The 21602-nt window shown below is 42.5% G+C and overlaps 3 protein-coding genes across 3 annotated transcripts; all 3 read right to left on the bottom strand.

Moving 5' to 3' along the window:
* Nucleotides 1-309: 309 nt before the first annotated feature.
* On the bottom strand, nucleotides 310-6851 carry LOC129111642 (coagulation factor VII-like). The gene is given in 9 exon segments (XM_054623676.1): nucleotides 310-1271; nucleotides 1274-1372; nucleotides 3602-3722; nucleotides 3899-4014; nucleotides 5144-5281; nucleotides 5369-5482; nucleotides 5875-5899; nucleotides 6070-6233; nucleotides 6768-6851. Coding segments are annotated over 9 exon segments (1380 nt in total). The 5' UTR covers nucleotides 6829-6851; the 3' UTR covers nucleotides 310-729.
* A 275-nt stretch (nucleotides 6852-7126) lies between these two features.
* f7 (coagulation factor VII) lies at nucleotides 7127-17456 on the bottom strand. Its single transcript, XM_054623677.1, has 8 exons — nucleotides 17340-17456; nucleotides 17005-17168; nucleotides 15338-15362; nucleotides 15051-15164; nucleotides 14800-14946; nucleotides 8598-8716; nucleotides 8134-8254; nucleotides 7127-8059 (listed from the first exon to the last, which is right to left on the bottom strand). The coding sequence occupies exons 1-8, from the start codon at nucleotides 17410-17412 to the stop codon at nucleotides 7449-7451; spliced, it is 1374 nt and encodes a 457-aa protein (XP_054479652.1). The 5' UTR covers nucleotides 17413-17456; the 3' UTR covers nucleotides 7127-7448.
* Nucleotides 17457-17837: 381 nt separating this feature from the next.
* f7l (coagulation factor VII, like) lies at nucleotides 17838-21527 on the bottom strand. The gene is made up of 8 exons (XM_054623680.1): nucleotides 21417-21527; nucleotides 20697-20863; nucleotides 20007-20031; nucleotides 19819-19932; nucleotides 19599-19739; nucleotides 19051-19139; nucleotides 18797-18917; nucleotides 17838-18597 (listed from the first exon to the last, which is right to left on the bottom strand). The coding sequence occupies exons 1-8, from the start codon at nucleotides 21502-21504 to the stop codon at nucleotides 18050-18052; spliced, it is 1293 nt and encodes a 430-aa protein (XP_054479655.1). The 5' UTR covers nucleotides 21505-21527; the 3' UTR covers nucleotides 17838-18049.
* Nucleotides 21528-21602: the final 75 nt, after the last annotated feature.

The raw sequence follows: 21602 nt of genomic DNA, 5'->3' as shown, positions 1-21602 counted from the left end.
GTACTGTTACCACAGTAAAGGATCTGAATACTGATACTGCTTGATATATACACATATATATATGTGTTGCTCCATTTGGATGAAACCGGAGCACAAAGACAGCAGACGATAACCAGACGTTTCAAACATGGAGGAGGATCTCTTCACCTCCTCGTACATGTTGGTACGAGGAGGTGAAGGAGGTTGTCCTTTGGCAGAGCGAGAGAACGTTTACAGTAAATGAGTCAACATGTCGAGCAGCCGACGTCCAAACTGATCAATGTTTTCTCTGCAGTCTGAAACACAGCGGTGCATTCAAAGACTCGCCTCCAGCAGAGGAAGAAGTACTTTATTTAAGTAAAAGCAGACGGTTCGACTTGTACGTCTAAAAGAACAACAAATGAATGTTTTGTTTACTGATATCACACATTTGGGTTAGAATACTTTTAATTTGTATTTGTTTATACATCTTTAACTCTTATTGTTCAGACTGTATTATGTGTGAAAATGTCCTCATTGATCACAACTCATCCATCTTTTCTGAACCAGTAACATTTATTCAGCATCTCAACATGGCACCTAATACATCCACTTTGAGATCAGATGGTTCCAGACTTTTTAAAAACAAAAGTGTATGATATTTCTTTTACATTAGGACCTAAAAGAGGACAAACATTCAACGTATAACACGTAAATCACGTAAATCTAATCACATGAAGAATTAAATCTGGTTCTGAAGGTCTCCGTAGTTTACCCTAGCGTCTGTTCCAGCATCTCTAAAGCTTGCTCCCAGGTCTTCTCATTGGCCGGCGCCTCGGTGGGCGGGTCCTTCATGATGCCCTCCACCCAGTCCACAAAGCTGGCCATGTTGGCGTACACCCCATAATACCCCGGGTGAGAGCAGCCCCGCCCCCAGCCGACCACACCCGTCAGGAAGTGGGTGGAGCCGTACAGCGTGACCAGCGGGCTCCCGTCGTCGCCGCGGCAACTCTCCTGGCGACCCTCCAGGTATCCGGCACACAGCATGTTGGCGGTGAAGGTGAACTGGGCTCTCTGGGAGCACTGGGAGTTCTGGATGATGGGCACGGACATCCTGCGGAGGACGGGGACACCGGGCGACGGGCAGACCAGCGGGATCCTTGGCATTTCCCCGGAGGTCCTCTTGCCCCAGCCGGACACGGTGTGGTAGCGGACCGGCAGCAGCTCCCGCTGGGCGAAGTCTCCGGTGGGCAGGCAGACGGGGACGGCGGAGCGGCTCAAGGTGACGGGACGGCCGAGCCGCAGGACGGCGCGTCGTTGTCACCCGTCGCCGGGACGTAACCATGATGGGTGATCGCCATGGAAACAGGTAACTTCTGTTCTGTGCCCTCCTCAACGTCCAGGTTGTGTTCCCTGGTAACGGAAAAGAAATCCATAAACAAAACGTTACTAAGGTCAACTTTACGAAACAACTTAACGAAACAACTTAACGAAACAACTTAACGAAACAACTTAACGAAACAACTTAAAAACAACTTTACGGAAAACTTTAACTTTACGTAAACAACTTAACTTTAAACTACTTTACTTTAAAACTACTTTACGAAACTACTTTACTAAAACTACTTTACGAAACAACTTTACGTAACAATTTAACGAAACAACTTTACGAAACAACTTTATGAAACAACTTTACGAAACAACTTTACGAAACAACTTAACGAAACTACTTTACGAAACAACTTAACGGAACAACTTAACGGAACAACTTTACGAAACAACTTTAACAAACAACTTTAACTAAACAAACGTAAACAACTTAACAAAACTACTTTACTAAACAACTTTACTAAAACAACAAAACTTTACTTAAAACAACTTTACGAAACAACTTTACGTAACAACTTAACGAAACAACTTTACGAAACAACTTTATGAAACAACTTTAAAACAAAACAAAACTAAACAATTTACTTTAAAGAAACTAACTTTACGAAACAACTTTAACAACAACGAAACAACTTTACGAAACTACTTTACCAAACAATTTAACAAAACTACTTTACGAAACTACTTTACCAAACTACTTTACCAAACTACTTTAAACAACTTTACTTAAACAACTTTACGAAACAACTTTAAACAACTTTACGAAACAACTTAACGAAACAACTTTACTGTAACAACTTTACCAAACAATTTAACAAACAACTTTACGAAAACAACTTTACTTTACCAAACTACTTTACCAAACTACTTTACCAAACAATTTAACAAAACTACTTTACCAAACAATTTAACAAAACTACTTTACGGGAACAACTTAAACAACTTTACGGAACAACTTTAACAACTGAAACAACTTAACTAAACAACTTTACGTAACAACTTAACTAAACAACTTTACTTTACTAAACAAACAACTTTTTACGAAACAACTTAACTAAACTACTTTACGAAACAACTTTACGTAACAACTTAACAGAACAACTTTACGAAACAACTTTACGAAACAACTTTACGAAACAACTTTAAGAAACAACTTTACGAAACAACTTTACGAAACAACTTTACGAAACAACTTAACGAAACAACTTTACGAAACAACTTAACAAAACTACTTTACAAAACTACTTTACTTAAACAACTTTACGTAACAACTTTACGAAACAACTTAACGAAACAACTTTACGAAACTACTTTACTAAACAATTTAACAACAACTTTAACGAAACTACTTTACGAAACAATTTAACAAGACAACTTTACAACTTAACAAAACTACTTTACAAACAACTTTACGAAACAACTTAACAACTTTACATAAAACAACAACTTAACTAAACAACTTTACGAAACTACTTTACGAAACAATTTAACAACAACTTTACGAAACTACTTTATGAAACAATTTAACAAGACAACTTTACGAAACTACTTTACGAAACTACTTTACGAAACTACTTTATGAAACTACTTTACGAAACAACTTTACGAAACAACTTAACGAAACAATTTAACAAGACAACTTTACTTTAAACTACTTTACTAAACTACTTTACTAAACTACTTTACGAAACAACTTTACAACTTAAACAACTTAACTACTTTACTAAACAACTTTAACGTTTAACAACTTAACGAAACAACTTTATGTAACAACTTAACAAAACAACTTAACAACTTAACAAACAACTTAATGAAACAACTTTAACTTAAACAACTTTACGAAACAACTTTACGTAACAACTTAACGAAACAACTTTACGAAACTACTTTACCAAGCAATTTAACGAAACAACTGTACGAAACAACTTTACTTTACGAAACTACTTTACGGAACAACTTTACGGAACAACTTTACAACTTTAAAAACAATTTTAACAACTTAACGAAACAATTTAACAACTTTAAAACAACTTTACGAAACAACTTTACGAAACAACTTTACGAAACAACTTTACGAAACAACTTAAACGAAATAACTTAACAAAACACCTTTCCGAAAGAACTTAACGAAATAACTTAAAAAAAAATGTACTTTACTGAACAACTTTACGGAACAACATCATAAAACAACCTTAGAGAACAACCGTGCTAACGTAAATTGATCTGAACCGATCAGAGATCATTGATTAGCTACCTGCCACCACGGTGAGGTTTTGAGGGTCGTTGCCGTGGATACAGTGGGCGGCGGTGACGACCCACTCCGGATGGATCAGAGCTCCTCCACAGTGACTGTTTCCGTTTAACTGGACCAGAACCTGAACGACAGAAAGGAGGGAAGGATTGTTAGAAAATCCTTCTTCTGCTCTCCAGAGGATGAACCATTGGAATGACCTTATGATGTTCCCAGAGACGAGGACTATCAGATTAATCATCGTTCATATGAGGCTGTAATGAACCCTGGAGCCTCTAGGGGGCGCCGGCGGCTGGTTACCTGCCAGGGACATTCTCCTTTGGGACACTGGTTCCCCCCCACCAGTCTGGTGTCACCCCCCACAGTCTGGTTCAGACCTGGTTTCTGAGGAGGCAGCTGACCGCACGGATACTCCACTAAAAACACAGAAGTACACGGAAAACAAAGTACTGAGTACTGCGATGTACACTGGACTTTAGTGTCGATAAACAGCTGCAGATATTCACAGGTACTTTATGTCAGTGATGGAAGTACTCCTTCTTTTACTGGAGTAAAACTAGTAATAACACAGTGTACAAATACTCTGTTATGAGCATTACATGTAGCAATACTCTGTTATGAGCATTACATGTAGTTAAAGTACTAAAGGTAAAAGCACTCATTCTGCAGAATAACATATATTATTACTACATTAATGTGTTCATCACTTTAATGTTGCGGATCATTTTAACTACTTTATATACTACTGGTATTTTAATCTTTAATTATAATACATCATCATTTTTATATTGATTAAATATCTGAATCTGTGAAGTTACTAAATGTAGAGCAGTAAAAAGTACAGAAAAATAAAGAAATACTCAAATAAAGTACATTAAATGTGTACTCAAGTACATACAGTACTTGAGTAAATGTACTTAGTTACTCTCCATCCCTGTATAACTGGAGGATTAAAAATGTCCACTAGGGGGCAGATGAGGACCGACACCTCAATAAATAAATATATATATATATATATATATATATATATATATATATATATATATATATATACTATGTATATATATACATATATATATACATATATATGTATATACATATACATGTGCATATATTTATATATACATATATATGTATATACATATACATATATAAATGTATATACATATATATGTATATATGTATATATATAAATATATATATATATATATATATATATATATATATATATATATATATATATATATACATGTATACATATATATGTGTTCCTTATTGTTAATGTTTGTCATTCTGATCATTGATTCCACGTTGAGGTACAAATGTAAATATCCGTTTTTCTGAGATGATAAAGTGAACGTCGTTTTAATAAATATTTTGATATTTTAGAAACAATAATCTTCCGATGAATCAATAATCAAACAACTTTCAGTTTATTTCCTGATCCTAACGTTCTTCTGTTTTTGTTCCCCCTGCTGGTCACATGCTGAACTACACAAAGGTACATATAGTACATGTTTGTGGTAGTATTGGTAGTATTTGTACCCTGAGCCACACACTGGCGTCCGTCCTCTCCCAGTTCGTATCCGTCGGCACACGAACACCGCCGTCGTGGTCCAGAACCGTCACAGAAGTGTTCACAGTGTCCGTTCTGGTAGAGACACTTCAGAGCGTCTTCTATCACTGAGGGGGGGCGGGGTCACGTTACTGTTTATTAGTTTAGTATGACAGTAATACTTTAGGATATAGTGTCTCCCATGATATTTGTACCTGTCTGACAGTACTGCCCCTCGAAGCCCTCGGCACAGTAGCACGTGTACGACGTCTCCAGATAAACACACGTCCCGTTGTTGTGACACGGGTTCACCAGGCAGGGGTCACGACCTGACCACACAAATCATTCATTCATACTCGTATGAGAAGAAATACACCCCAGAACACAGGGTTATTGATTATTGAGTTCTGTGGACATTCATCTGAAAGAGCAAAATAAACTTTAAACTGTAAAACAAAGTTCAACAATCATAAACGCTGAGTCGACTGTTTGTGTGTTTGTTGTTCATCAGTTTATCAGGCTGTTGAGAAACAGTCTAACTGTACATCATGTTTTTATATGAGAGACTTTTAACTGACTAAAATATATTTCAGTCTAAAAGATATCGATATAACTTTATTATGCTGCTATATTAATATTAATATAAGTACTAATTATCTTCCTCATGTTACTCTGAAGATCACAAATGTTTAATAATGGCTAAATGAAATGTGTTACTCACGTTCATACGTCAGCCAGAATTGTTTCTGCAAAGAAAGAAACAAACACATGAATTTATGTTTTATTATAAGTTTCATCCAACAATTAATAATAAACCGCTCACAATAAAAAGGTAAGGGGTAGGGGTTTATGATCCTCCAGTTTAAAGGTGTTCATATTGTATGTACTGAATGGTTGTTAAGCTCCTCCCTCTCACCGTCCTGCCGTCGTCCTCAAACACCTCCCTGGCCTCCTCATAGTCACAGATCTCCTCTCTGCATTCTCTCTCCAGGTTCCCTTGTTTCAGCTCCTCCAGGAAGCCGCTGTTGGCTCTCCTCCATCTCTGAAGGACTCCGTGGGCCTCCTGCTTCTCCACAAACACTGAGTCCAGACACGAGATCACGAGATCACAAGATCATCAGATCACAAGATCATCAGATCATGAGATCATCAGATCACGAGATCATCAGATCATGAGATCATGAGATCATGAGATCATCAGATCATGAGATAATGAGATCATCAGATCATGAGATCATGAGATCATAAGATCATCAGATCACGAGATCATCAGATCATGAGATCATAAGATCATGAGATCATCAGATCATGAGATCATGAGATCACGAGATCATGAGATCACAAGATCATCAGATCATCAGATCATCAGATCACAAGATCATCAGATCATCAGATCATCAGATCATGAGATCATCAGATCACGAGATCATCAGATCATGAGATCACAACATCACTCTGTCATCACACGGCTTAGAATCAGTGAATTCAGAAAACTCCATGAAAGACTTTCTTCCTTATTTTAATGTCTGAACATAATAAATGTGGAATGATTGTTTATGTGTCAGTTGTTAATAAAGAGCAGAAGATAAAGCTGTTCATATCTCATGTTCCTACCTGCAGCAGCAGCGATGGCCGACAGCAGAATCCAGACCACGCAGCAGCTTCTCAGCAACATGATGAGTTCAAATGTCTCAACAAAACGGGGACAAACAGTGGTTTTTGGCTTCTGATAGGCCACGCCCACCGACCCTCTGACCCTCCAACCAGGTCAGTAAACACACCTCTGATCAATTATCAGCTGGAAGTACACAAGTAGTATCAGCTTCAAGCTTAGAATACTAGCAGTACTACTACAAGTATAAAGTAACATAACATGGAAATACTAAAGCAAAGTAAGTACTGCAGTAAATGTACACGATGCACTACACAACATGCGTACATGATAAAATGACCACAAATCCTCATTATGGTGTTTTATTATGTATTAATATGATATATTAATACAATGAATGTACAGTTTGATTCATAGTTTAAATACTTTATTACATTAAAAGCAGAAAAAAATGATTTATAAACCAATTCATAAACAGACATGACTGATGAATGAAGACGTTTATCATTTAATGATGAAGTAAAAATATTTATTTAGTTATTCTTCCCACCACTAACTATTATTATTATCATTTAAAGCCTGATACTTTAATAGAATGAGAGTCAAACTAATAATAATAATACTAATACTAATAATAGTCACAATAACTGCTGTCTGACGTGGGTGAACTATGAACATAAACTTCAGGTCGTCAGGTTGTGGGTGGAGCCCTCGCTGATGTTCGTATGTGGGTTTGGGGTCGTTGGCGGGTTTGGGGTCGCGGTGCGGTTGTGGATCCAGTCCAGGTAGTTGGACACTCGGGTGTAGATGCCGTAGTTTCCCGGTCGGGCGCAGCCCTTCCCCCAGCTGACGATGCCCAGCAGGAAGCTGGTCTTCTTGTACTCCGTCACCAGCGGGCCGCCGCTGTCGCCTTTACACGAGTCCTGCCGGCCCTCGATGTATCCGGCACAGAACATGTTCTCCGTGAGCACCACGCCGCTCTCCTCCTGGCACTGCTGTGTCCGGATCCGCGGCACCCTCAGCCGGCGCAGCAGTTGAGAGGTCGGCCCGTTCTCCCCCCGCCTCCCCCACCCGCTCACCGTGTGCATGGCGACGGCCCAGAGTTCGCGCTCGGCCATCGGGCGCGTCGGCAGGCAGGCGGGCACGGCGTACGGCGTGTAGAGGATGGGCGAGGCCAGGCGGAGGAGGGCGATGTCGTTGTCGGCGGTGCTCTTCATGTAGTCCTGGTGCATGATGACCTCAGAGACCTGGAGGAGCTGCTCCGTGCCCTCCGTCTCCGCCCTGTTGTGCTCACCTGACGGACACACAGGGAAAGGTTAACGGTGGAACAGGTGGAGGTCTGTCTGGTTGTGACGGAGGGATTCGTACCTGCAACCACCTTCAGGAAGCGAACGTCGGTGTCCTCCAGGCAGTGAGACGCCGTGAGGATCCACGTGGGTTTATAGATCACTCCTCCACAGAACCCTTTTCCTTTATACACCAGCAACACCTGCAGAACACAAGACCACGTTTCATATGAAAACAATGAAGAGGTCATGTTTTACGTTTCACTTCACATCAGGATGAAAAAAACACCAAACATTTAAAACGACCACATCTGTAACTGGTAGATCTCTTATTGGCTCACACGGTGGTTTGATTCTCTGCTAGTCTCTGTTTTTATGTTTTTGTCAACTCTGAAACTTTCCACAAAAATCTGGTTCTGGCAGAACTCCAGAGGTCAGAGTCCAGTGAAGTAAAGTCGGGAATCCCCCCGAGTGAATCAGAGCCGAGGCCGAGCTAAAGTGAAACACAGGTTTACAGTAAACGGGTGACCTTTAACCTCAGCGTACCTGCCAGGGGCATTCTCCTTTGGGGCAATCTGTTCCTCCCACGATTCGAGCTCGAGAGTCCAGCTGCTTGGCTTTGTTTTCCCCGTGCAGGACGGGCATCATGCCGCACGCTATCGCCTCTGAAACCACGGAAACATAGAACTTCTTTACCTTTAATATTCTAAAGAACAGAATATATGAAGCAGAACAAAACATTTATTATAATAACATTTATTATAACAATGTTTTCCCTTATTCTAAGATCAAATGAGGCGTCCCACAGGGATCAATACTGGAGCCAGTTTGTTCTGCATTTACATGATAGTACCACATGTTCACAGAGTGAAAAAATATACTAAGTTTAACAGAAGGATGCAGTGACAACATTGAGTCCACTCTGATGCTTTTATTTCCCAGCAGAGGCTCATAAAGGATTATCTTATATGTCAATGTTGGGATACAAAGTCCCAAAAGAAACAAGATCGAGTCAAAATGTTGTCAGTCAAAAATGATAGAGACAAATGTTTGACTAACCGTACGTTTTTTAATCATTCCTAACATTTCATATATTTAATTTTTTCATGACAGAAATGGTCTTTTAACAGTAAACGAGTTAGAGAACCTTTTCTAATCTGAAAGACGATAAACACATAAATCATCATAGACTTCCGGTCGGAACACCGTCAAGATGGCCGCATAGCGAGAGAGCTCCCGATTGAGCCAGAGCAATTAGAGAAATATCTCCATACAAACCAAAGAAATAATTCCGCAAAAAGTGTAGAGAAAGGGGAGAAGAAGTAATATCACCACTCTGAGCAGTAAACGTCGTCTGAAGACGGGGTGAGAAAGACAGGCACAGCGACAACTAGCAGCTAACAGGGGTAAGCTAACGAAGCGACGTGGAGCAGTGTGGAGTAATGGCGGACACGGAACTGATCCTGCGAGAACTGAGAGAGTTTCGCCGAGAAAACAAAGAACAATTAGGGACAATAAAAGAAGAAATAGTTAAGGCGAATGCCAGATTGGACGAGGCGGAAGGGCGAATTGGGAGAGCAGAAGAGAGGATCCAAAACACCGAAGAAGTTATCACGGCTATGCTACAGCTGCACACCAAGCTGGAGGACAAGTTGCTGGATCTGGAAAGCCGCTCCAGACGCGAGAACATAAGGATCTATGGGGTGCCGGAGGGATCCGAGAAGGAATCAACCACAATGATCTCATTTGTGGAAAATCTACTCCGCGAAGGTCTCGAGCTGACTAATGACATGCCCGACCTGCAGATCGAGAGAGCTCACCGGTCTCTGGGACCGCAGCCGCCGGCGGACGCGCCGCCACGCTCCATTGTATCTAAGCTTTAAAACAAAAGACACATTACTCCGCAAAGCATGGCAGAAGAAGGGGTTTGCCTGGCAAGAAAACCACATAAAGCTGGACCACGACTACCCACCTCTAATACTCAAGAAACGAAAATACACAGGGATAGAAAGTCCAGTTCCAGACCCTCTTCCCTGCCAGGCTGCGCGTGAGACACGAGGACGGGACCAAAACTTAGGAGACCATGGAGGAGGCATCAGAGGACCTGCGGAGAAGAGGCTACACCGTGACAACCACCACACCTCCGGCGACGCTCATGGAGCAGGTGCAGCGGCTGACCTGGACGAGAGTGGACCGACGCGCAAGGAAGGGCACAACCGGACGGGAGCTGGGATACAAGGAGAAGCTCCGAGCCTTCAGGAAACCACCACCGTCCCCCTCCGGCACCTAAAGGACTTAACCCACGGCCTGAGGACGTCGGAATAAACTGTGTAATCGGACACTATATCCGTAATCAGTGGTGGAGATCCACTGTTTAATAGACTGGTTCGTTCGGGGCCGATTTTTTCACCTTACATTTTTTTTTTTTTTCTCGACATGCGACCGTTGCAGGTAAGGGCCTCTCCCTCCGAACTGAGGGAGACTTCTCCCCTTCGAGCCTCCTCGGGAGGTTCAACAGGGTCAGGTTAACAGACCCCTACATAGGGAGTCACAAGGACAAATCGTATTCAGTTTGATGTTTATTAATGTGTTAATTATTCATTCACCAGGTTTTTGTTTGGGATGGAGGAGGGAATCACATAGATGCAAAACAGGTCTTTGAAAATAGCATCATTTAATATAAATGGTGTACTCAATCCAGTTAAGAGGGGAAAATCTTATCAAAATTAAAGAAAGATAAAATTCAAATAGCTTTCCTACAAGAGACACACCTCAGCGACTCAGAACATGCTAAACTGAATAAATCAGGATTTAAACATGTTTACTTCTCTTCACATGAATCGGGAAGGCGGAGAGGAGTGGCGACTCTGATATCCAATGCGGTAAACTATGAACACATATCAGAACATAAGGATAAGGAAGGCAGATTTGTTATGGTTATAGGAAGAATAGAAGGTGTTGTGATAAGTCTCCTTAACGTGTATGTTCCACCGGGCAGTGTCTGGTCCTTCTATAAACAGATGGTTGATTTAATGACGACAAAAAGTCAAGGGATTCTAATAGGTGGTGGAGATTTTAACATTCGATTAAACCCGAAAATTGACTCTTCAAACGGGAAATCCGACGCAAAAACATTAGCAGAAGATTAAATATTTGGATGCGTGAAGTGGGGATTGTTGACGTGTGGAGAGAGAAAAACCCGACGAGCCGAGACTACTCACATTACTCACACTACTCACAATGTATACTCACTACTCACACTACTCATTACTTTTTACTCATGCTTAAAGGAGATTTCTTTATGCTTAAAGGAGATTTCTTTAGGATAACTGTGAAATAGGACCCAGTACTATTTCAGATCACGGTCCCATCTATATGTCAATTTATCTTAATAATAAGAAGAAATCTACGCTCTGGAGACTGAACTCAAATATTCTGAACAACCCAATTATTAAAGATAAACTGAAAAGTGAAATTGAATTATATTTGGAAAATAATGATAATGAGGAAGTGACCCCACCCATTCTCTGGGATGCATTAAAAGCAGTGTTGAGGGGCAAAATAATAGCCATCTCCTCATATGAGAAGAAAATTAGGGAGCGAAAACTAAAAAAATTAGAAGAGGACTTGAAAAGTCTACAGAGAGAACATGCAAAGTACCTCAAAGATGACAACAAATGTAAGATTATAAAATTAAAAAAAGAAATAGATGAAATAAATACTCAGGAAATTCAAAAAAAGCTCCTTTTTACAAAGCAACAATACTATGAGACAGGTGGGAAATCACTGAAACTTTTATCATATAGATTAAGAAAACAACAAGCAGACAGAACTATATATAAAATAAGAAACTCTGTAACGAAAGTAATAGAAACTAGTCAGGAGAAAATACAACAATGCTTCCAAGAATACTATAAAAAATTATATTCCCAACCACAGACAAGCAACGACAACCAAATCGATGCCTTCTTGTCCCAGGTAAACCTTCCAAAGATCACTGATGAACAAAATGGAAAATTAACATCTAAAATAACAAAAGAAGAAATTCAATTGGCAATCAGGAGGATGAAAGGGGGGAAGTCTCCAGGGACAGATGGTTTTCCCACAGAATGGTACAAAACAATGCAAGATCAACTAATCCCAACACTATTAAAAACATTCAACTGGGTTCTGGAAAACAAAAACATTCCCCCTCATGGAGGGAGGCGGTGATTTCAACCATACCTAAAGAGGGGAAAGACAAATTGGAATGTGGGAATTACCGTCCTGTAAGTCTTTTAAACAACGACTATAAACTATTCACCTCCATATTATCTAAGCGAATAGAATTGATACTACCGGTATTAATACATGAGGACCAGACTGGCTTTGTCAGGAAAAGACAGACCCAAGATAACATAAGGAAAACACTGCACGTTGTGAGACAAGTCACACAACAAAGACTGGAGGCGTTGATACTAAGTTTGGATGCAGAGAAAGCATTTGACTCAGTGAGGTGGTCTTTTTTATATAAAGTACTTTCAAAATTTGGCTTTCATACAACTATAATTGACACGTTTGCAGCACTATATGGCGGACCAACTGCTAGAGTCAAAATCAATGGAGATTTGTCCAACTCGTTCATTCTGGAAAGAGGAACAAGACAGGGGTGTTGTGCGTCGCCGCTCCTCTTCGCCTTGTTTGTAGAACCCATAAGTCAGCTAATTAGGCAGAGAACTGATATAAAGGGGGTACCGATGGCATCCGGGGAGCAAAAACTGGCCCTATTTGCAGACGATTTATTGATAAGTATAACACAACCTACTCAGACACTCCCAAAATTGATGAAATTGCTAGAGGAATTTGGTTCAATCTCAGGTTACAAAATTAATGTTAATAAAACTCAAATATTAACATTTAATTATGACCCTCCAGTTTCAATTAAGACCATATACAACTGGAATTGGGAGGCTGAGTCCATTAAATATTTGGGTGTCTCATTACCTAGGGACCTCACAAGATTATACAACATCAACTACGATCCCTTAAATTCAAAGATAAAAACTGATATACAAAGATGGAACGTTATTCCATTTTTGAGTTTAAGCTCCCGGATAGAATCAATCAGGATGAATATTCTCCCACGGATGCTGTATCTTTTTCAATGTCTACCAGTTAGAATACCATCTAAGCAATTCTTAGAATGGGACAGATTGATAGCGAGGTATCTGTGGCAAGGGAAAAAGGCCAGAATTAAATTCAAAACGCTGCAATTAAGAAAAGAAAAGGGTGGGATGGGCCTTCCCTGCTTACAGGAATACTACTATGCAGCCCAGTTAAGGCCGCTAGTCTGCCTGTGTTCACCATCATACACTGCAGCATGGAAGGAAATAGAAGGAACGATGGTAAAGGGTATCCCAATAACAGCTCTACTAAATGATAACAAACTGCAAGAAGAACAGGAGATTCCAGAAGACTCTATAACAGGCAGCTTCCTGAAGTCCTGGCAGGAAATAACCAAAATTTGCAGATTTAAAAACACATCTAAAATTATGAGGTGGTGTGCCTATGACTCAGACTTTACACCGAATAAAATCGACGGCAGATTCAAGACATGGATCACAAAAGGTTTAACTTCCTATTATTCATTTGTCCACAAGGGGGTATTTCAGAGTTTTGAAACCCTACAGAAGGATCACGGTCTGGGGAAAGATGATTTTTTCAGGTACCTGCAAGTGAGAGATTACTTTAACAAAAATATTAAAGAGGCGTTAGGAAAAGATGGGCCAGGGTTCATGGAGGTATTTCTAGCATTGACTAAATCTAGAACATGCGATAAAATTATCTCAAAATTATATAACGCCATACAATTATCCAAACAAGAGAATACAGAATACATAAAGAGGAAATGGGAAAAAGAAATAGGGGTAAAGATCTCACAGGAGAGCTGGGAGAAAATATGTCAACTACAATGGCTCTCGACCGGGTCAAATACATGGCGGGAGTTCTGCTGGAAAAATATAACAAGATTTTTTATCACACCCATACAAAAGCGACACCAAGGCAACGGAGACGCCTGTTGGAGGCTCTGTGGAGCTATTGGAGCCAACCACTTCCATATTTTCTGGGACTGCCAAGCAATGAGGTCTTACTGGGAAGAGATCCACAAACATATTAACAATGTATTTAATGTGAACATCCCATTAAAATGTGAAACTTTGTTTTTGGGAAATTTATTGTTTGAAACGTGGAACATAAAAGACAAAAAACTGCTCGCTATACTGTTGGCAGCTAGTAAGAAATGTATCACGAGGAAATGGTTAAAAGTGGACCCTCCCACCATTGATGAATGGATCGAAATTGTGTATGAGATTTATGTTATGGAAAAGATCTCTTATTCCCTCAAGGTCGAGAAAGACATTTTTTATAAGACCTGGTCCAAATGGACTGAGTATGTGAAACCAGTTAGATCTGATTTTATTTGAATATACTTGTGTTTTGTGTGATCCTCCTTTTTTTTTTTTTTTTTTTTTTTTTTTTTCTTTTTTCTGAAGTGAAGTGCGCTCCCCGGCTGTGTTCTCTTTATCTCTGTTATTGTTCCTACAGGGAGTAGTTTAGGTCCATAAAACAAAACCCCAGAAAGGCAGTATTTGACAGACTAAAGCTGTATCTAATGTATGTGATGGAAATGTGCCTTTCTAAATAAAAAGAGAATTTAAAAAAACAACAACACATAAATCATGTGAAAGCATCAAATCCTTCCGCCCACCTTTTGTGACGCAGCTCAGCCCATCGGCGTCCAGGAAGTACCCGTCTGCACACGAGCACTTCAGTCTTCGTCCTCCCTCGCCTTCATCACAGAAATGGTCACAGCCTCCGTTCTGCAGAAGGCAGGTTTTGTTGACCGCCATGTGATCTGAAACCACATGATTAAGAATGTTGAGTTCAGCATGAAGCCGGTTGTGCTATTTCTGTTCTATAAAATATCTGGTTTCTTAGAATAGTAGTCGTTTTGCTCACCGAGCTCACAGGTGAGTCCGCTGAACTGTGGCAGGCAGAAACAGGTGAAGGTTGAGCCCTGAGCGGAGCAGCTGCCTCCGTTCAGACACGGAGTGGACTCACAGCTGTCTGGAACTAGAGGACGACAGGAGAGGGAATATTTAACGTGAAGTCATAAACAACAATAATAGTAGTGAAGGACAAAACCATCCAGTATAACTCCACGTGAGGCCGTCTTACCGGGACCACCGTCATCAGTTAGTAAGAGTTTGTGACAGGAGATAACGGTAAACAGAATGCTTTCTTACGGTTGTAGTGTCTCCAGAACTCGTCCTGAGGAAACACAAATACAGATATCACTCTCTCTCAAAAAAACAGATATGTAAGACTCTTTGTCTTATGGTGGTCTATGTCTTACCGTGGTCTCAGTCTTACCGTGGTCTTTGTCTTACCGTGGTCTCAGTCTTACCGTGGTCTTTGTCTTACCGTGGTCTCGGTCTTACCGTGGTCTCTGTCTTACCGTGGTCTATGTCTTACCATGGTCTATGTCTATGTCTTACCGTGGTCTCGGTCTTACCGTGGTCTTTGTCTTACCGTGGTCTTTGTCTTACAGTGGTCTCGGTCTTACCGTGGTCTCTGTCTTACCGTGGTCTATGTCTTACCATGGTCTTACCATGGTCTCTGTCTTTGTCTTACCGTGGTCTTTGTCTTACGGTGGTCTCGGTCTTACCGTGGTCTCAGTCTTACGGTGGTCTATGTCTTACCGTGGTCTATGTCTATGTCTTACCGTGGTCTCGGTCTTACCGTGGTCTCTGTCTTACCGTGGTCTAGGTCTTACCGTGGTCTTTGTCTTACCGTGGTCTCGGTCTTACCGTGGTCTTTGTCTTACCGTGGTCTCGGTCTTACCGTGGTCTATGTCTTACCGTGGTCTCTGTCTTACCGTGGTCTCGGTCTTACCGTGGTCTATGTCTTACTGTGGTCTATGTCTTACCGTGGTCTCGGTCTTACCGTGGTCAATGTCTTACCGTGGTCTCGGTCTTACGTGGTCTCGGTTTTACCGTGGTCTCTGTCTTACCGTGGTCTATGTCTATGTCTTACCGTGGTCTCGGTCTTACCGTGGTCTTTGTCTTACCGTGGTCTATGTCTTACCATGGTCTTTGTCTTACGGTGGTCTCGGTCTTACCGTGGTCTATGTCTTACCGTGGTCTATGTCTATGTCTTACCGTGGTCTTTGTCTTACGGTGGTCTCGGTCTTACCGTGGTCTATGTCTTACCGTGGTCTATGTCTATGTCTTACCGTGGTCTCGGTCTTACCGTGGTCTTTGTCTTACCGTGGTCTTTGGTCTTACCGTGGTCTTTGTCTTACCGTGGTCTTTGTCTTACCGTGGTCTTGTCTTACCGTGGTCTTCTTACCGTGGTCTTTGTCTTACCGTGGTCTCGGTCTTACCGTGGTCTTTGTCTTACCGTGGTCTTTGTCTTACCGTGGTCTCGGTCTTACCGTGGTCTTTGTCTTACCGTGGTCTTGGTCTTACCGTGGTCTATGTCTTACCGTGGTCTTTGTCTTACGGTGGTCTCGGTCTTACCGTGGTCTATGTCTTACCGTGGTCTATGTCTATGTCTTACCGTGGTCTTTGTCTTACCGTGGTCTTTGTCTTACCGTGGTCTATGTCTTACCGTGGTCTTTGTCTTACCGTGGTCTCGGTCTTACCGTGGTCTATGTCTTACCGTGGTCTATGTCTACCGTGGTCGGTCTTACCGTGGTCTATGTCTTACCGTGGTCTATGTCTTGTCTTACCGTGGTCTATGTCTTACCGTGGTCTTTGTCTTACCGTGGTCTCGGTCTTACCGTGGTCTTTGTCTTACCGTGGTCTATGTCTTACCGTGGTCTATGTCTTACCGTGGTCTTTGTCTTACCGTGGTCTCGGTCTTACCGTGGTCTCTGTCTTACCGTGTCTTACCGTGGTCTCGGTCTTACCGTGGTCTCGGTGTGTTCGAACACCTCCCGGGCCTCCTCATAGGAGCACTTCTCCTCCAGACACTCCCTCTTCAGATCTCCCCTCTGCAGCTCCTCCAGCCAGCCAGAGTTAAACCTCCGAGTCCGGACCAGGACCCCATGGGCTCGATCCGGATCCATGAAGACTTCAGACACAGAAGGAAGAGTTCCTCTTTTACATTTGGTTCCTGCCGACATTTAGCCTCAGCTGCTAGCATGTTAGCATGCTAAACTAATTTTGAATCAAAGTAAAACACGAGTTTCTTCTTCTTGAATTCTTTTCGTGCAGCAGGCGGTCTTTTTTTAAACTTCCTCACCTGAAGCCGGCCGGCAGCTGGAGACGCTGAAGACGACGGTGAAGAAGACTCTCAGCCTCATAGTTGGTTTCATCAGAAGGTTTGTCCGCTGTGCTGCTTCTCTGTGGATCCAGAGGTCCAAAGTCTACCCCCCCCCCCCCCATTGATCACATGTTCCCAAATACCCGTCTGACAGAACATGACCTGTTCAAACTGACTCCTGCTCTTCACCTCAAAAACATCCAGAGAATATTCCTGAACTTAAATTCCATAATATTATTCATGAGAGGCCAAAAACGGGGGCTATGTTTAGCGTAGCTTAGCACAAACACTGGGAGCAGAGGGAAACTGCTAGCCTAGATCCATCAAAGCCAGAAAACTTCAACTTCTGTTGATGTAATTCTGTTTTCATGTCATTACTGTGAGTTGTAATTTCTGCCTAAAACACATTTTATAGCCTTAAATACACTAAAAAAAACAGCATTAATGTGTCAAATGAAACCAACATGAACACAGAAAGTTCTCTTTGTCTTTATTTATTTGACCAAACTAATAAAAGCATCAACGTCTCAAATCATTAAAATATTCCCTTTAGATCTAAAACTTCATTTTAATTTATGAATCAGATGAGACAAAGTAAACAAACGACAGAATCACCAGCATTTGTGTTCGTATACAAAATAAAACGTGATCTTTTGGTTCCAGTCCTGGTTTGTGGACCCGGACCTCTTTTAACCGGTGGACATGTTGTCAGCGATCCAGTCCAGGTAGTTGCTGACCTTGGTGTAGACCCCGTACAGGTTCTCATTGGCACAGCCCTTCCCCCAGCTCACCACGCCCGTCAGGAACCAGGTCTTCTTGTAGTAGGTCGCCAGCGGTCCGCCGCTGTCCCCCTGGCAGGAGTCCCGCCCGCCGGACTTCACCCCGGCACAGAGCATGTTCCTGGTGATGTTGAGCTCGGTGTGGCGGCGGCACTCCTGCAGAGGAACCCTCGGCAGCGTCAGCCGCTGGAGGACCGACGCCGAGGAACCGTGCGCCGACAGGCGGCCCCATCCGGACACGGTGGACTGGCGGATGGTGGCCAGCGTCCGGCTGAAGGTGCTGTTCTTTGCAGGGAGGCAGATGGGAACCACGAATTGTCCCAGTTTGACGGGCCGGTGCATCTTCAGCAGGGCCAGGTCACTGTCCGAGCTGGTCTTGTTGTAGCCGTGGTGGATCAGAACCTTGACCACCCGCCGACTCTGCTCAGTCCCTTCTACCTTGTCAAGGTCGTGTTCACCTTCACGGGGACAGAAGTCTGATGTTTGACCTTTTCTATCAACTGAACTAGATTTCATTTCCTTCCTCCGTAGAAAAGGCAAAGAATTATAAATTGAATTTGAATAGACAGGATATCACAGAGACCAAAAAGAGTTGACGGTAGAGGAGTTATCAAAGGTAGAAAACAGGTAGAGAAGGTCAGAGAAGCATCATCTTACCGACGGTGACATTGAAGAAGGCGGCAGGTTTCCTCCAGACGCAGTGAGCTGCAGTTAAAAGCCAGCGATCGGACAGAACAATGGCTCCACAGGTGAAAACCTTACGATCCCGGATCAGAGCCTGAGACGAGACCGGACACCATGTTAGAACATAAATATGCAGATTGTTTCTCCTTGAGGAGTTCTTGGATCCGATCCAGACCACCATGACATCATAACGTACTAAACTAGAGGTGATCGGTCCAGGTCCTTACCTGCCACGGACAGAGTCCTTTGGGGCAGGTTTCCCCGTTGATGACCCTCGGGGTAAGTGTGTTCAGAGGTAGTCCACAGGCCACACGATCTGGACCGGAGACACAAGACTGTCACTGAAGGGTTTGGACAGAGGTCGTCAAAACCTGTTTCTATGGAGGGGTCGCTAACGTGTAGCCACTTAGCTACTGGGACGTTGTTGGGTTTTCAAACTGGAAGCTAATTGGTTGCTGGTTTCTAAAGGTCTTAGTGGTGTTTTTTGTGGCTTAAATGGTTGTTGATGGTTTGTTTTATGGTGGTTGCTAAAGTGTTCCAGGAGGTAAATAAGCTTTTTAGTTGGTTTGTTGCCGGTTGACTGGTTTCATTAAAGTAAAGGATCATAGTACTTCTTCCACCTCTGTTGCTATGGTGATCAAGATGATGCCTGCTCGGTTGCTAGGATGTTTTGTATTATCGTCACTAATACCCAGAATCACCACAGAAGAAAGCTAAAGTTAGAAACAGACCAAATGAGGTCCTCTGGTCTCTAAAGTCTGTAACGAGCTCTGACCTTGGGGTACACAGCTGATGGCGTCCGGATGCAGGCGATAACCCGGAGCGCAGAAACAGACATGGGAACAATTCGGAAACTGTCTGCAGAAATGTTCACATCCTCCGTTTCTATAGCGACAGCCGTACGAGTTCACACGAGCTGCAAGGAGTCACAGAAAACTAATATAAACGTGTTCATCAGGACTTCAACAGAAACCGCTGAAAAATGCTGTGAATACCTTTGTCACAGTGGGATCCATGGAAACCAGGAGGACACTTGCAGATGTAGGTGTCGATGTGGCGAGTACAGGTGGCGCCGTTCTTACAGGGAGACGACAGGCAGTGGTCCACCGCTGCAGACAGGAAGTAGCTTTAAACAGCTGAGACAAGAAACCACAATAAAGACTGAACTTTGAACCAGACGTACCGGTGTAGAGCCTCCAGAACGCCTCCTGAGGGAAGAACAACACAAGTTAACCACAGTAACCAGAACCATGGATCCACAGAAACCAGAACCATGGATCCAGTTAACCACAGAAACCAGAACCATGGATCCAGTTAACCACAGAAACCAGAACCATGGATCCAGTTAACCACAGAAACCAGAACCATGGATCCAGTTAACCACAGAAACCAGAACCATGGATCCAGTTAACCACAGAAACCAGAACCATGGATCCACAGAAACCAGAACCATGGATCCAGTTAACCACAGAAACCAGAACCATGGATCCAGTTCAACACAGAAACCAGAACCATGGATCCAGTTAACCACAGAAACCAGAACCATGGATCCAGTTAAACACAGAAACCAGAACCATGGATCCAGTTAAACACAGAAACCAGAACCATGGATCCAGTTAACCACAGAAACCAGAACCATGGATCCAGTTCAACACAGAAACCAGAACCATGGATCCAGTTAACCACAGAAACCAGAACCATGGATCCACAGAAACCAGAACCATGGATCCAGTTAAACACAGAAACCAGAACCATGGATCCAGTTAACCACAGAAACCAGAACCGCCATGAATCCATGAATCCAGAAACCAGAACCACAAGTTAACCACAGAAACCAGAACCAGGATGAATCACACTTTGAGTCTGGACCGACCAGCTGCTGAGGCAGAGCGAAGATCTCCTTCGCCTCCTCGTAGGAGCATTTCTCCTCCTGACACTCGCGCTCCAGGTCGCCTCTCCTCAGCTCCTCAAACAGGAAGTTGGCTCGACGAGTGCGATGAAGGAAAACGCTGGCCTCGGGTCTGCTCACGAACACGCCTCCTTTATTTAGATATACAGCAGAAGAAAACACTCAAAAAGACATGGCTGATAGCTTAGCATGCTAGTACATTGTGTAAGAAAACCAAGATGGAGTCGGACTAAAACCCAGATTAGACAGACAAAAACAAGATGGTGGCGGACAAAAACAAGATGGTAGCGGACAAAAACAAGATGGTAGCGGACAAAAACAAGATGGTAGCGGACAAAAACAAGATGGTGGCGGACAAAAACAAGATGGTAGCGGACAAAAACAAGATGGTGGCGGACAAAAACAAGATGGTAGCGGACAAAAAACAAGATAGTGGCGGACAAAAAACAAAAAGACGGAGCAGTGATTCAGAAGTTGGAGCCTCAGTTGGACTCTCAGCTGTACTTATGCTAAGCTAACAATAGTGTTGATGCTTGAATGTTTCACCAAAAGGAAACATAAAATACCTCATCATTTATGCTGTCTTAGCTAACGAGCTAACATAACTTCACAGTGGAGAGAAGTGAACTTCTCTACGTCTGATATGCAAACTAAAGAAGAAGAAGAAGAAGAAAGAGCACTGACCTCCAGGAAGCCCAGTGCATGCTGGGATAAAAGCGATGAGGAGTTGAAGGAAGAAGAGTCGTCGTGTTTCTCTGCTGACGGACGCCATGTTTGTTCTGATCAAAGGTCAGAAAAACACACAAAACCCTGTCTGTGTTTCACAAATACTGCAGTACTGCTCTGAAGAACCTCTATTCTCAAACCCTT

Source organism: Anoplopoma fimbria, chromosome 22 (genome assembly GCF_027596085.1).
Source record: "Anoplopoma fimbria isolate UVic2021 breed Golden Eagle Sablefish chromosome 22, Afim_UVic_2022, whole genome shotgun sequence".
In the NCBI taxonomy this organism is placed as follows: Eukaryota; Metazoa; Chordata; class Actinopteri; order Perciformes; family Anoplopomatidae; genus Anoplopoma; species Anoplopoma fimbria.
Note: the sequence above shows the minus strand (reverse complement) of the source record. Positions and strands in the feature narration are given on the sequence as shown.

Coding starts and splice junctions, on each gene's coding strand:
- f7 (XM_054623677.1), bottom strand. CDS start 17,412: ATGAAACCAACTATGAGGCTGAGAGTCTTCTTCACCGTCGTCTTCAGC. Junction 15,363..17,004: donor TCGAACACACCGAGACCACG/GTAAGACCGAGA, acceptor GTGTTTCCTCAG/GACGAGTTCTGGAGACACTA. Junction 8,255..8,597: donor AAGGAGAATGCCCCTGGCAG/GTACGCTGAGGT, acceptor TGTGTTCTGCAG/GTGTTGCTGGTGTATAAAGG.
- f7l (XM_054623680.1), bottom strand. CDS start 21,504: ATGGCGTCCGTCAGCAGAGAAACACGACGACTCTTCTTCCTTCAACTC. Junction 20,032..20,696: donor TCGCTCTGCCTCAGCAGCTG/GTCGGTCCAGAC, acceptor TTCTTCCCTCAG/GAGGCGTTCTGGAGGCTCTA. Junction 19,740..19,818: donor TGGATCCCACTGTGACAAAG/GTATTCACAGCA, acceptor GACTCCTTGCAG/CTCGTGTGAACTCGTACGGC.